General features: G+C 26.4%; 1 protein-coding gene across 6 annotated transcripts in view; it reads right to left on the reverse strand.

Moving 5' to 3' along the window:
* Positions 1 to 14,042, reverse strand: part of LOC107440995 (ubiquitin carboxyl-terminal hydrolase MINDY-1) — a 37,097-nt gene that overhangs the window by 13,494 nt on the left and 9,561 nt on the right. For 4 of the 6 annotated variants that reach the window (XM_043051992.2, XM_043051989.2, XM_043051991.2 and 1 more), the window contains exons 3-7: positions 9,358 to 9,504; positions 9,149 to 9,255; positions 6,829 to 7,019; positions 5,198 to 5,340; positions 2,373 to 2,554 (exon numbers count right to left, since the gene is read on the reverse strand). In XM_043051992.2, the coding sequence (XP_042907926.1) occupies positions 2,373 to 2,554; positions 5,198 to 5,340; positions 6,829 to 7,019; positions 9,149 to 9,255; positions 9,358 to 9,504 (770 nt within the window). Of the gene's footprint in view, positions 1 to 475; positions 800 to 2,372; positions 2,555 to 5,197; positions 5,341 to 6,828; positions 7,020 to 9,148; positions 9,256 to 9,357; positions 9,505 to 14,042 lie in introns of those variants that run through there. The other 2 variants (XM_043051993.2, XM_071182318.1) reach the window with 1 other exon arrangement.

The following is a 14,042-nucleotide window of genomic DNA, read 5'->3' on the forward strand; positions in this document are numbered from 1 at the left end:
AGCTAAAATAAGTAAAAAGGCAGAAAGCTTCTGGAAAATGCGGAAGGGTTAGCAGCTATGCATTTATTAGTGGATTGGGGGACCTTTGATAATTATTTCATATTCGTTCCATCAAAATTTAGTAGTTTTGGACGAATCTACCACTGTTAACTTAAAGCCTTGTTAATACCTGATAAGATACTCTTTTATTTAATGCAAATTCTATCTTTAAATGACTAGGAGTGGTTAGACCCAGGTTTAGCAAATTAAAGATAAGTGCAGATTGTTCCTATTTTAGCCATCGAGAATTGATTAACCTCACTTAACTCATTTAAGCCTAGATCAATTTTTTTATTCTTGCTTTATCCCTAAAATGCATATGTGCTTAAAAGAGAAAAGGGCAGAACTTTTCTTCAAAGAAGAATACATGGATCTGAGAGATACATCCAATACTTGGTGATAAAAAAGGTGATACAACTTAAGGAACACTTCAAAATTATATAATGAATAATTTATTCATGTTTACTACAAAAAATATTAAGTAAAGTATACAAAATTTTGTAACAAAATAATACAAACATTAATAAGGAAGTACTTAAATCCAACATTAACATTATCGTTTAATTTGGATTTGTTAAACAAATTTTATGTTCGTTACAGGTTTAATATTTCAAAACTTTAATATTTTTTTTAAAATTTATTTTCATTGCATAGCAAGCAGAACTTTTTTCTTCTTTGAGTGTTGAAGAAGCTGTATCAATGTCATCAAAAGTTGAGAATATTATTACTTGTCGCATGCACAAGGTCAACTACTCAGGACCTGCAAGGACAGAAACAATATTCAACAGAGTAATTTGCATCTCTCAGATAAGCCACTACTATTTCTTTAAGATAATTGTATCCTTTCAACAATACTTTAAAATTTAAAATATTATTCATATTTATTTAGTCTGTTACCGACAATGTTGGCTTTTCTTCATCATCATAATTGTATCCTTTCAACAATCGACATTACAATTCAAAGTTTCAACTTTCTTAAAATTTTGTGTGTTAAAAACGATTATGCAATTTTTTTTCCATAAAAAGATTCAAATTTTGACATCAGACGCAGTTTGATTAAACTAATTTTCTAAACAATCTAATAATTATTAATTTAATGCAACAAAAAGGTTAACTTAAAAAGACAATATAAAACTTAATATTTAAAAGTATTTTCACTCTAAAACTTAACGAATAAAATAGAATAAAAAGTCAATTACGGTCAATTCAGAAAAATTGTATTTAAATATGAAATTTATCTATTTAAAAATTTCCAAATAAATAAACATTTTATTTTAAAAAATATCCTTTAGAAATAATTCATAATGCTTAAAAATAATTACATGAGGAGGCTTTAATCATCTATGCTTAAGATTAATTTAACAAAAGATTTAGGAAATCTCTAAACAACCCACTTGTTAGATAATAGTTTTACGATTTTACATGTTAGTATTTGTTAAAAATTTAGTAAATATTATAGTAGAATAATTTCATTAGTTACTATGACTAATAAGATAATCTTCTTCATGAATTTTGAATGACTAGTATTTCTTGTTCTAATTTCAAAGCAAATAAAAATTTATAACCTATCATAAAAAATTAGTAGCATACCACTAATCCACTACATTAGTTAAATAAATCTGGTCCACTTCAATTAGAAAAATAAATCTGGCCTACTTCCACATTAAATGTATGCTTGCTTACACTACTATTAAAAAAATGTTAATAATTTTGTAAATTTTTTTTCTTCCAGTTAGCCATTTTATTTTATGACCGTCGTTAATCAGCCGACCCAACTTCAAGTTTACGACTACCAATGTTCAATGCCGTACTTTTGTAATTTTGAACCCAATTCAGAAGACAAGGGAACTCCAGGATTAAGAAAAAAAATTGCTTTGTGGAGGACTTTTTGATAGAACTAATCCTCATTTGCGTTGCATGGAGAGGTAAAGCCTTCCACGTTTAATCTGACGACTCGGGGACTCTAACCCATGATCCGTCTACCACTGAGGATATTTTACATCAGCAACTGTAATTGGGGCGAGCCGGGTGCGTGATTCAAATCGATTTCCCTCATTGGGAGGCAAACGCTCTATCCCCAGAGAAACCATGGCTCTAAGTTATTCCATTTGTATTTAACTGGGTAAAAAGTTTAAAAAATAATTATATGCGGCATTTAAAAAAAAGAAGCCTTTTTTATAATTGGATCATAAAACACTAGTTTAGACAATAAAAGAAAATATAAATAAATCAGATAGTACAACTAAGAGAACAAAATTTAATTCTATATATATTGACATAAGCCACAAATCTTTACAAAAACATTTACTGAATGAACCTAAGAGGATACTTACTCTTGGTCGATTTGTTTCTCTTCTGGAATATTAAGTGGCAACGGTACATCAGCACATTTTGGAGGAACCAGAACAAAACTTGAATCAACAAACTGACCATCTCCTTCAATGTTATCTAAAGTCTCCCAAACAACATTTTCATTCAAAAACCCTTGATCAGTAACCAACTGATAAAGGCAGTTCTAAAGGATAAGAAAAGATAATACAGGTTTAACAAAACAAAAAAAAAAACAAAAAAAAAAACTGGACAATGATAAATCTCTAATTGTAAGCAACTAAGCAGCAATTTAGACTTGACAATTAATTCTATCTCATTTCATAATAATGAAAAACGTTTACATGATTAGCAGGGTTCGTTGATTTAAATCAGCTTGATTTAAATCATGATTTAAATCAAATGATTTTTTTAAAAAAATCATTGATTTAAATCAACTAATTTTTTTTATCTATATATATTGATTTCAAAAGTTAAAAAACAGTGTTTTAAATTTTTGATACTTTTATTATTTTCTTTTCTTAGTATTAAAATTTAATTTAAATGAATTGCTGCATTAATTAATTTTAGTTAACAAAATTACTTTCTTGGTGTGCGTTAAATTCCAACACATTTGAAATTACAATTTTAAAAATCGTTTGATTCTTGAGATTGAAAGTATAGATTAAAGTAAACATTTAATGCTGTCTTAATATAGATTTGCATAGCTGTAGAAAGTAATTAATAAACATGAATTTTTTTCAAAAAATAATACAAATAATGTTAATTAAAATTCTACCTTTTGAATGAAAAAGCGTGAATTAAAATCTACATCATATTTTATTGGTGGAAAATGTATATTTCTGAAGCTTGAGGTTATATTAAAAAGAAATTACCCTAATATGCCAAAAACAGAAAAAGAAAAAAAAAGGGCTGATGAATTCAGATGTTTTTTTCCTAATATAGTGTCATTCTTCCCTTTCAAACTCTTTCAAAGTCTATTTGATGCAGTAGGGTTATTAACTGGTATTTTTTTCTCATAATATGTTTACAGTATCTTTGACATTATCTGATTTTCTATAAAGAAATTTTGTGAAAAAAAATTCCAATGAGTACATAGATTTTCTAATTTTTTTTTTTTTTAGCTTGACTTATCTATTTTGATATAGAATTAAAAATGAATATTTTAATATAAAAATATATAGATTAAATATGGATTTATTTTTTGATGAATGACTACATTTATAAGCACAGTTTGCTACATTTATTTTGTCATTTCAAAATTCAAGAGAAGAAAAAAAGAAATCCCAATTTTAAATTAAAGTTATGGTTTTCTAACTAAAACTTTATTTTAATAGTTAAAGTACAGGGGTCTGTCCAAGCCAAATTTACTACCGTTTAACGGTACCTTAACAAATTCAACTTTAGGAAAAACGATAGAATAATTACACAAAATACTTTTTCCTGAAATTTTATTTTTGTGTCGCGTAAGAAACGATAAATCCATATTTTTACTATATTTGTGTTGATTTTTTAATATAATTTTTAATTTTCACAAAATAGGTACCTCTCAGAAAAACCCAGACAGACCCCTGAAGTATTCTTTAAATTCTCTATTTCATCTAGTCTTTAAATTTTAATCATGCATTTGTTTCAAAATGGTTGCTATGCATTCAAAGCCATGTATTATAATGAAAAATTATTTTAGTTAGAGCTTCTAAAATATTGTTACAATATAGTTTTAATATTAAGTTAATTTGATTAAACATTTTTAATTTTTTTTAATCATAAATTAAAGTTCATACAGTGTATTTGAATGAAAATCAAAAAATTCTGATTTAAATCAAAAAAATCCGATTTAAATCAAAAAAATCTGATTCTTTTGATTTTTTTTAAAAAAATCAAAAAAATCACGAACCTGATGATTAGTAAGATTTCTATATTTCTAGAATATCTTCTATTTGTTCAAATGAGATAAAATTAGAACTACAGACAGAAATGATGTGCTTGACATTTATTAAATGAAAAATTTTAGAACGAAAATACTATAACTATAATAATTGAAAACACATTTAATATGTTTTATAAATGACTGCTATGAAATTTAATCTTACAAATACTCTTCGGCAGGATGCATTGTCTACAATTTTTAATATTCCTAACTACCATTTGAAATGGTATAAATGATTTATGAATTATTGAATATCCCTAGTAAGGCAGACATTCTCTTAATCACACACAACCAGTAATTTTCACCCAAAAAAGGTCTTAAAAGGAAACAAATTGGTCAAATTCTAAGCCAATTTCTCTGTCAAGATTTTCTTGTAAATCCAGGTTGTTTTTCACTCAATCATTCTCCAGTTATAAATCGTTTTCTGTGATTTTCACAGTTTTTCAAATTCTGATATTTTTAATACTCTGTCATTACAGCACACTAATTTTAAATTTTAGTTTTCACTTTTTATGGATTCGATTTGCCGCACTTCCATCCTAAATCCACATACAGGGCGGGCTCCTACTCAATTTAAAAATAAAATAAAAAATTTTAAAGACTTTTTAATGACTTTCAAAGACCTAAAATCAAATTTTTCAAGGACCTACTCAGAAATATAGCTAATATTCTAAAATACATGTCATCGTTTTAAAAGTGATTTTTTTCCCCAGCTAAACCAATTTTGCAAGTTTTTAATGACACATTAGTAAAAAAAGTAAATTAATAAAGACTTTCAAATTATTTTTTCAGCTAAATTTATTTTTTAATATTTTATCAATTGTAGTGTTATCGTTTTAAAAGTGATTTATTTTTCAGCTAAACCAAATATGTTAAAAAATTAAATCATTATTCACTTACATTGTGCTTAACTAAGGAGCTAAAATGATTGTTACGAAAGAGAACACACAATTCATCTTCTTTAAGTTTAGAAGTAAGTTCATAAAGGCCATGATATGTAAGTTGAGAGGCAGATTTTTCCAGGAAATGTTCAGCAACTAGAGCTAAAAGATAAAATTATTTTGACACATTTTATTTTTCAAAATCGGTATAAATTAGGTAGCATTAAACAACAAAAAGAAAAATAGTTATCAATTATGAAACTATACTCTATATTTAATGCCCATGTGTCACAAAAGTGACAGTTTTTAATTGACAATCATCTTTAATTTATGATGCTTGAAGGAAAAATACTAAAAACATCAGTGATTCTGGTAGACTTTAGAAACTACAGCCCCTTAGGAAATTGTGTCCTCCACTTCTGAATTCTTTTTTACTAAAAGCAGGTTCCTATTTAAAATATGAATTTTCTACCTCTTTATACATCGATTAAAATGCACACATAACTATTGATAGACAAAACAAAGAACTCCACAAAAGCATTTTATTTGAACAATCAAGGCTTTGAATTAGAACTGATCAAACACCTACATCAAGGAAAAGCAAAGATGTAATATGATACTCAGAATTATTCTTATAATTTTTCTCCTTCAGCTACTAATAAAGGAGAAAAAATACTTTTTTAAATAAATAGTTTGGCTATAACTTTGTTTACACACTACTATTTTGTGCTGCATAATTACGCATCCTCTGGGACACAAAAAAAAATTTTTTTTTGCGCCCTTCTACAATTGTTTGCTTATTTGACAAATTATAGCTTGTAAGTGAAATCACTGGACAGAAATGTTAATAAATTTTACATTTTCTGATAATTAAAAAAAAAAAAAAACACTTTTCTATTTAAAAATAAAAGTCTACTTTTAGTTTAATCTTCTTAAATATTTCATTAATTTGTTTCTGAACGAAATGAGAAATTTCTACTACTACACAAAAAAAAAATTCCTTTATTGCTATGAAAGGTGAACATTATTAAGAAAGATATATTGAGAAACAACATTAACATGTTAACTGCCGCATCACCTATAATTGGGTGACAGCAAAGTTTCTGATCGGGCCGCTTTACCTATATTCGGATGACAGCAAAGTTTCTCATCGGGTCGTGTCATCCATATTGGAGTTACACTTATTCGACTACTTTGCGAAGGATATTTTTAAGTATTTGAAAAGCTATTTCACAGGAAGTAACAAAACTATTAGATTTCTATAAAAGTAATAAAAAATTAGATTTATTAAGAATATTATTGTGAATCTCATAAAAGCGTCCTTGTTCACTGCTATTTGACTCACTAAGAAAAAAGTTTTTTATTTTTAAAATTTCAATAAATTAAGGTAAAGATTTTAAGTTATATTCCTTTTAACTCGGCAAAGATTCAAACTGATCGTGTAAAGTGGCGAGATGAGAAACAGATGCGAAGCAATGGACACAAATAACAGGCATGATACTATGTAAACAAATTGAGCGAGATATTATTCTTGTGACCACCAGAGACTTGCATTATTAAAATATCGGTGGGAGTACTGTAAAAGCGTGCGGCAGTCAACATGTTAAATAAGCTTGAATAATAAGCTGTAATTAATAAATATATACATACCTTCTGTTATTTGGTCTGGATCAGATGAAAATTTTAAATTTATTATTTTCTCAACCAGCTGGTTATAGCTACATTTCCCTACAGCCCTAACAATTTCTTCACTTTGAGGATCTATCAACCAACCATGGTATAGCGGTATCCTTAGCAAGTCAAAAATAATGCATTCTGATGTATATTCGAAATCACTGATTCTGAAATATGAAAAAAGAAAAATACTACAATAAAACTCAAAAATATTTGCTCTTTATATTTCATTATATCCAATACTCTCTTTATATACTCATTATATCCAATATAATTTTCTCAACTAATTTTACACTTCCCGCATGCATTCCAGGCTCTCTCATCAAGAACTTCTGAGGTTTTAGAAACTTATGATTTATGAGTGCATTGTTTTTGGAGATCAGCTTATTTGAAGAGACCAAAAAATAATAAAAAATCAAAGAGCAGTCCAAATATTTAGTGAGTGTTAATTCGCATAATTTTTAGGAACATTTTTCAAAGAAACACAAAAACACTCATTTCTTATCCAAAATTTTATGTAGTACTATATATAATTCACTGGGTAGTAAATGGTTAAAACTTTGTTTTTATTAATCTCAATTACTGCATTTGACTGTACAACTCAGAAAAAAAATTTCTAAAATCTAGTTCCATTTTAATGCAATCATAATTGAATACAAAAAATTAGTTTTTATGTTTTATAACAATAAACTTAATTTATAAATTATATCTTACAGTTTGCTTAAGAAACTTCAATAACTTTTTCAAGCTACATAAATAATTTTATTTCCTAGAAACTGATAGTTTTTGATAAAAGAAGAAATTGCTAATTAATATAGTTTAACACACATTCCATAATTTTTTTAATTCTTTCAATTTCTGATTTAATGCTTGCTCCAAATGATAGCGATGAAAACGATTAAGATTAACAAAAATATCTGAAGATATACCCACAACTGATCAAGACTTTGAAAGCATAAAAATTTTAAACATCTGTGAATGTAAACCATAAAGCAAGTTTTCAAACAATAGTAAGTATTGAAAGGAATATTGTTGAAAATGAATCTAAAAGGGAAAAAAAAAACAAGATTTCACATTTTTTCTAGTAATTCATCTCAAAAGTGTCACTGTTTGTAAAATATGCTTACATTTTTTTAACCCTGATTTCACATTATAATGATTTGTGCGCTCTTTAACGCTAATCCGATAGAAAACGTTAAATCGGGGTTCCACTGTACATATATGCAATGCTTCAGCTGAACTATATTAATTCTTTTTAAAAAGGCAGAATTACCATACATTCAAGTAAAAACACATTGAATTAGCATTCAGAAACATCGATAGTGCATAAAATTATTCACAGATTTGTAGTTAGTTTTAATTTAATGGTTACTCTTTGTCCAGTGAAAATTAGTATTGTAAAAATTTGATAAAAATATGATGCGCAAGACCCTGTGTCAAAATGTTTTTGAGCTATCTGTGACAAAACTCAAGCACTAATATCTTTCTGCAAGATACTTTTAATAACAAACATAGATGTTACTCATTTAAAATAACAAAAGCGCTGTGTTTACAACAAACAAAAGAAACTACTATAATTTTTTTAAAATTGAACACGCAATAATTTTTTATTCATATATTATGAGTGATATTCACGCATTTTGTTGCAGGGAAAACTCGCTATTTATTTCCGTCTTCGCATTATTCGTAAATAATAATCACAATAAAAAATGAAAATTATAAAATCTGCTGCCGGAAAAAAGATTGACAATGAAATCACGCAAACCGGACTCCTCAAGAAGGGATTACTCAAATTCGCGCTTTGTTTCGAAGATTAGGTTGTTATATAATATCATATAAAAAATATCAGATTTAAAAACTACGGAGAAATCAGTAGCAATAACTGCTAAAAATTCGACATAATCATTGCCTCAAAAAGTAAATACTCAAATGCACAATTTGAATTTTCCGTATTGTTTGAAATATATTGGGATAGTTAAAAACCATGTGAAATTAATACCAGTAACTGTAGAAAATTAAATCAAAACATTACATCAATTTGATATTATCAGCGTAAATTGAGCATATCAAAAAGTGATTATCTAAATACATGATTCAAATATTATGTGTAAATTTCTGTAGAAAAGTTTTAAATAAACAGAATGTGAAAATCAGTTTTAAATATACAGAATGTGAAAATCAGTTTTAAATATACAGAATGTGAAATGAATATTATACAAAAACTCAAAATGAAGTTGTTTTGCAAGGTAAAAATCCCAGTTTATTAAAAAGCTAATTAATTTTTGATCAAACTTACCCAGTAAATTTAACATTAACATCTAATCCAGTCTGAAGTTTAGGTAAAACTGCCATTGCATCATGCATATTCTGTTCAAAATTTAACTGAGTACCTTCAGGAATATTCTACAAAATGCAAAATTAAATTTTATATAATTCCAACCAATTGGTTTTTACAAGAAATTTTTTTTATAGATGAAAAGAAAACAAAAATTTATAATAACTTACAGTAGGGATGCTTTCCAAAATACAATTGCCGAGATATTCCATCAAATTTTCTGTTGAAACAAAATCCGCAAGTGAAGGAATTGTAATTCTGCCTTTCATAATTAGAACATTTGTAATAGCAATAAGAGGGCAGGGACCATTTTCATTCTAGAAAGAAAAAAAAAAGCATTCCTTAAATGTTTAAAACATAAGATGCTATATTAAATTTTCTAATTAATAATGATTGAAAGTTACACAATGGGTAAAGGGAAAAGCTAGTCTTAAATTTTAGGCCCAAGAGTCAAAAAAGGATACATCTTGCCTAGCACTATGTCAACATTAAAAATCTAGTTTACATTAAGAAGCACTTAGTATCTTTATTAAAGAATAAAATTGAAAAATTTTACTGCAAAACTATATGTGAATTATGAATTTCACGTCTTAAGAGCAAATATTGACTAATATGTAGTTGTGACCTATGTCAGTGTTTTCCCTAAGCGTTTTTAGAAGGGTGGTCTACCTTTTGATCCCTATAAATGCACCCTCTTTGCCCTTTTTGTAAAAGTAAGCCACCATCCTTTAAAAATACTGCCTTTTTACTCATATGTTAAAAAAAATTAATAACTCATTGTTTAAATAATAATTATGCACTGGTAAAATTATTTGTGTTTACAGGTTTAGTTCTGATTACTATTACAAATATTTACTTTAAGATTATTCTCAACTAGTTAAATTTCAAAAGTTTTTTTTTTTTTGAGGGGATATATTAATGAATTTTTTAAGTGATTTTAAATGTTAATTTTTAAAATACCTTTTTTAAAAAAATGCACCTTTAAATATTCATTTTTTCTTAATTTTCAGTTTAAATTATAGAAAAGAGCTTTCCAATTGTTTAGCAATTATTTTTTTTTTTTTACTTTTTTTGAAAAAATTTATGCTCAGACATAGTCTTTTAGCATGCCTTTAATTATTTTTTATTAACAACAATTTTTTTCGTATTTTGTTTGATAATGTGTTCAGAATTCCCTTTTTGAAATCTATACATAAACAGTATAAAAGGGTAATAGTATGGAGGGAACAGATAAAGCAATTTAAAAATTGTTGAAGATCAAATTCAGTACACAATATTACACAATTTGATAAAGTTTTATGGTGTTAAGTGAGTGCCCTTTAAAAATTCAAAGTGCCCTTTTCTATGAGAAAGCATCCTGCCCTTTTTTATTCCTAGGAAGAACTCTGCCAATGTTCAAATATATAGATGTGACCATGTTAACTTTTATCTATATGTATAAGATATAAATGTAGGTGAGTCACAATGAAGTGTCCCTAAACATTTTTGCATAGAAGTAATTTAGTGGATGATCCCTCAATTCACCTTTTAGCAGGGTTGGCAAGATTTTGCCGCAGGTGGAAAAAACCATGGTAAATACCGGTAAAAATCGTCCTGGCAAAAACAGGTTTTTGCCAAGCAAAGTGGCAAAAACCTATATTTTCCAAGATGAGAGGACAAAAAACACATTTTTGATACAAAATTATTCCTAAAATTGAAATATATACTATGAATATAAATATTTACAAAAAAATTAACAAAACTATTATTCCATAATTAAATGATAATGTATCATTTTAGTAGTTTAAAACATTATTGATTGGAAAATTTGTGATTATTCTCTTTTTTCCAGTGAAATGAACTTATTTTAAATTAATACAAATATAATTTAAAGCATAAAATATCTGTCAACATGTGTAGTTAATTATTGTACAAATAATAATTTTTTATAATAAATAATAGTATTATACAAATAATAATATTTATTTGTAAAAAAACATTTATTTTAGGATTCTAAAATGAAAAGAGATCAAAAACTTTCAATCTTTTAAAAATTATTACCCTTAGGTATATTAATTATTAATATGTTAAAAATAATTTTTTCATGTAATGTATCAAAATTATTATTCCTTATGATTGATTTAAATTTGTTTCAAGTATTTTGTAATAATATTTAATCAGCAATTTAGATAATTTGGTTTTTGCCGGTTTTTACCAGTTTTTGCCGGTTTTTACCACTGTCCTGGCAAAAACCCCTTTTTGCCGGCAAAAACCCCTTTTTGCCGGCAAAAACTCCAACCCTGCCTTTTACAAAATTTTATGAAGTTATTACCATTTTTTAAAAGGAAATTGACCTTTTTAGAAATCTGATAAAAGTTAGAAATCTGTATTTGTGAAACTGTAAAATTTCACCCTATTATTCAAGATTTGTTATTATTTGTTATATATTCAAGATTTGCTAGTTACTGAACCTGTTGAAAAAAATAAATAATAGCCATATGAAGACTGAATTTATCCCCATAAAAATTTATAATTCAATATGGTTAATTGAGTTTCTTTTTTATAAAATTATTGAATTCTTAAAAAGTTTGGAATTCCTATGTAAGATTATGTACCTGAACCCTGTATTTTAATTATTTAATGGTCCCTAAGTTTGAATTATCAAATTGAGCAATTTTCAACAGCATTATTAACTAAAAAAAAGGATGTTGGATCGAAAAACCAAATTTTTTGATTCTTAAAACTGATTATTTTAAAATCCACATTTGAATTCTTAGAAAATAGGATGCTCTGAAAAAATTAAAATCGGGAATACCAAGAGAAAAAGCAAAAAAATCAGAACAAAGAAGCACAATATATGATGAAAATCAGGACAACTACGCAATTAAGCTAGAAAAATGCTATTAAATATTATTCAATAACAATATAAGTAACTTTTTATCAATAACTAGTCATTTAAACAACAATTTAAATAAGTTGGGTGTACTATTATTAAATAGAGATTATTATTTAACAAAAACATTCATGACATTATTATTTATTACACTGAATTGATAAAGACGTGACGTAAATTATGCTGAAAAAGAACACATAAATAAATTTACAACACATATGTAAACTAATGAATAGTAAACAATTAAATTTTAAATAATTATTGAATTGTTGCTTTGATTCAAAAATCATTAAAGACACAAAAATGTAAAAGTTACATAACTGAGAATTTTATTACGAGAAAAAGCACATTGAAAATGTTCCAAACAAGAAACAAGTTTAATGAACGTGTAACACTTAATGTGTGTTCTTAAATCAACCACAGTGTGGACTTCTTTTTATTCAACTATCTTGGAAAATTTCTGTTGTAAAATATTATTCTTTTGTTTATTTTCAGCAAAATAATTATAAAAATATATTTATTTTTATAAACTTTCTTTAAAAAAAATAATAATATGTACGAGAATAAATCCATAAAGGAAATTTTTTGTGTTCGTTTTTTGAAAATCAATAATTATTGATTCTCAAAATTTGATCATTTGCCGATTTTTATGGACATATTTCATCCTAAGGACAGAAAAGTGGCTCACATGCCTATATTTCATTAGAGAAACTAATGTGAAGTAAACAACTAAACTAAACCAAAAACTGTTTTAAATATGTTAAAATGTCAACATGTTAATAATATCGAAATCCCATTCAGTATTGATTTGATGGTCATAATATCAAGTAATTGTATTTAGTTTAATTTTGCCTCATTGGTAAAATAGAATGAATAAAAAATAGCAAGTTCCAGTTTTTTTAACCATTTTGTTTTAAAACGCTATGCATTTTAGAAATTTCTAAAATTCTCCCAACTTTCTTTTGCAGTTTTAAAATTTTTAAACCCTTATAACTTGCAAACTAATTGATCTAGAGATAATTTATATTTCATGTTACTATGTTCATTCTTTAAATGGAATTTAATAAATTATGTAATATGGCTAAGTTATTATAACCAATGGTGTTGAGATACGCGGAATATTGCAATATTCACGGAGAAATCACTTGCCTTGCTTCTAGATTTTAGACCCGCCTCGGGTTGACAGAAAATCAGTATAAGGATAGAAAAGGCACTAAGATAAGAATACCAAAAAAATCAGAACATTTTGACCTAAAATCTTATTTTCGGAACAAGGTTAAAAAATCAGAAAAAATGGGATTTAATCAGAACAGTTGGCAACAATGAAAATTTATCTACTTTCTAGGTCAATTAGTTTTCATGCAAAAACTATTTAAAAATTAAAATAATTTACTTAAATAAAATAATTTATTTAAATAAATAAAATTATTTACTTAAATATAATAATTTACTTATTTGAATATAGGCATAATTCAGAAACAAATAGTTAAACAAAAATATAATATATCACCTAAAAATAATTGAAATCTGAACTGTTGCCCTAAAGAAATTTTAAAAAAAAAACTTTATAATTATTAGATTTGATATGGAATTACACAATAAAAAAAAGTTAGATTAATGGAGGAAAACTTGGTCAGGGGGTAAGGTAGGGGTGCACAACCTTTTTCAGTGAAGGGCCACATGCACAGCAGATTGACCAATGAAGGGCCGCATGCCAAAGTGTTTAGACCGACATATTGAAAGCAATTGTTGGTGGTGATTGTTATATAAACATCATTGTTTATATAACACTAAATTCTTTTTGTCGGTTAACCTTGTAATCTCTTTGCAGAAAATACAATACTTTAAAACGTTTAAAATTAGAAAATGCAAAACTGATTACTTAAGAAGGAAAACAGAATTCGAAAATCAGAATCAATTTATCAGAAAAAATTTAGATAAATTGAAATAATTAAAAAACTATGGAAAAATTGAAATTTTTTT

This window comes from Parasteatoda tepidariorum, chromosome 6 (genome assembly GCF_043381705.1).
Source record: "Parasteatoda tepidariorum isolate YZ-2023 chromosome 6, CAS_Ptep_4.0, whole genome shotgun sequence".
Lineage (NCBI taxonomy): Eukaryota > Metazoa > Arthropoda > Arachnida > Araneae > Theridiidae > Parasteatoda > Parasteatoda tepidariorum.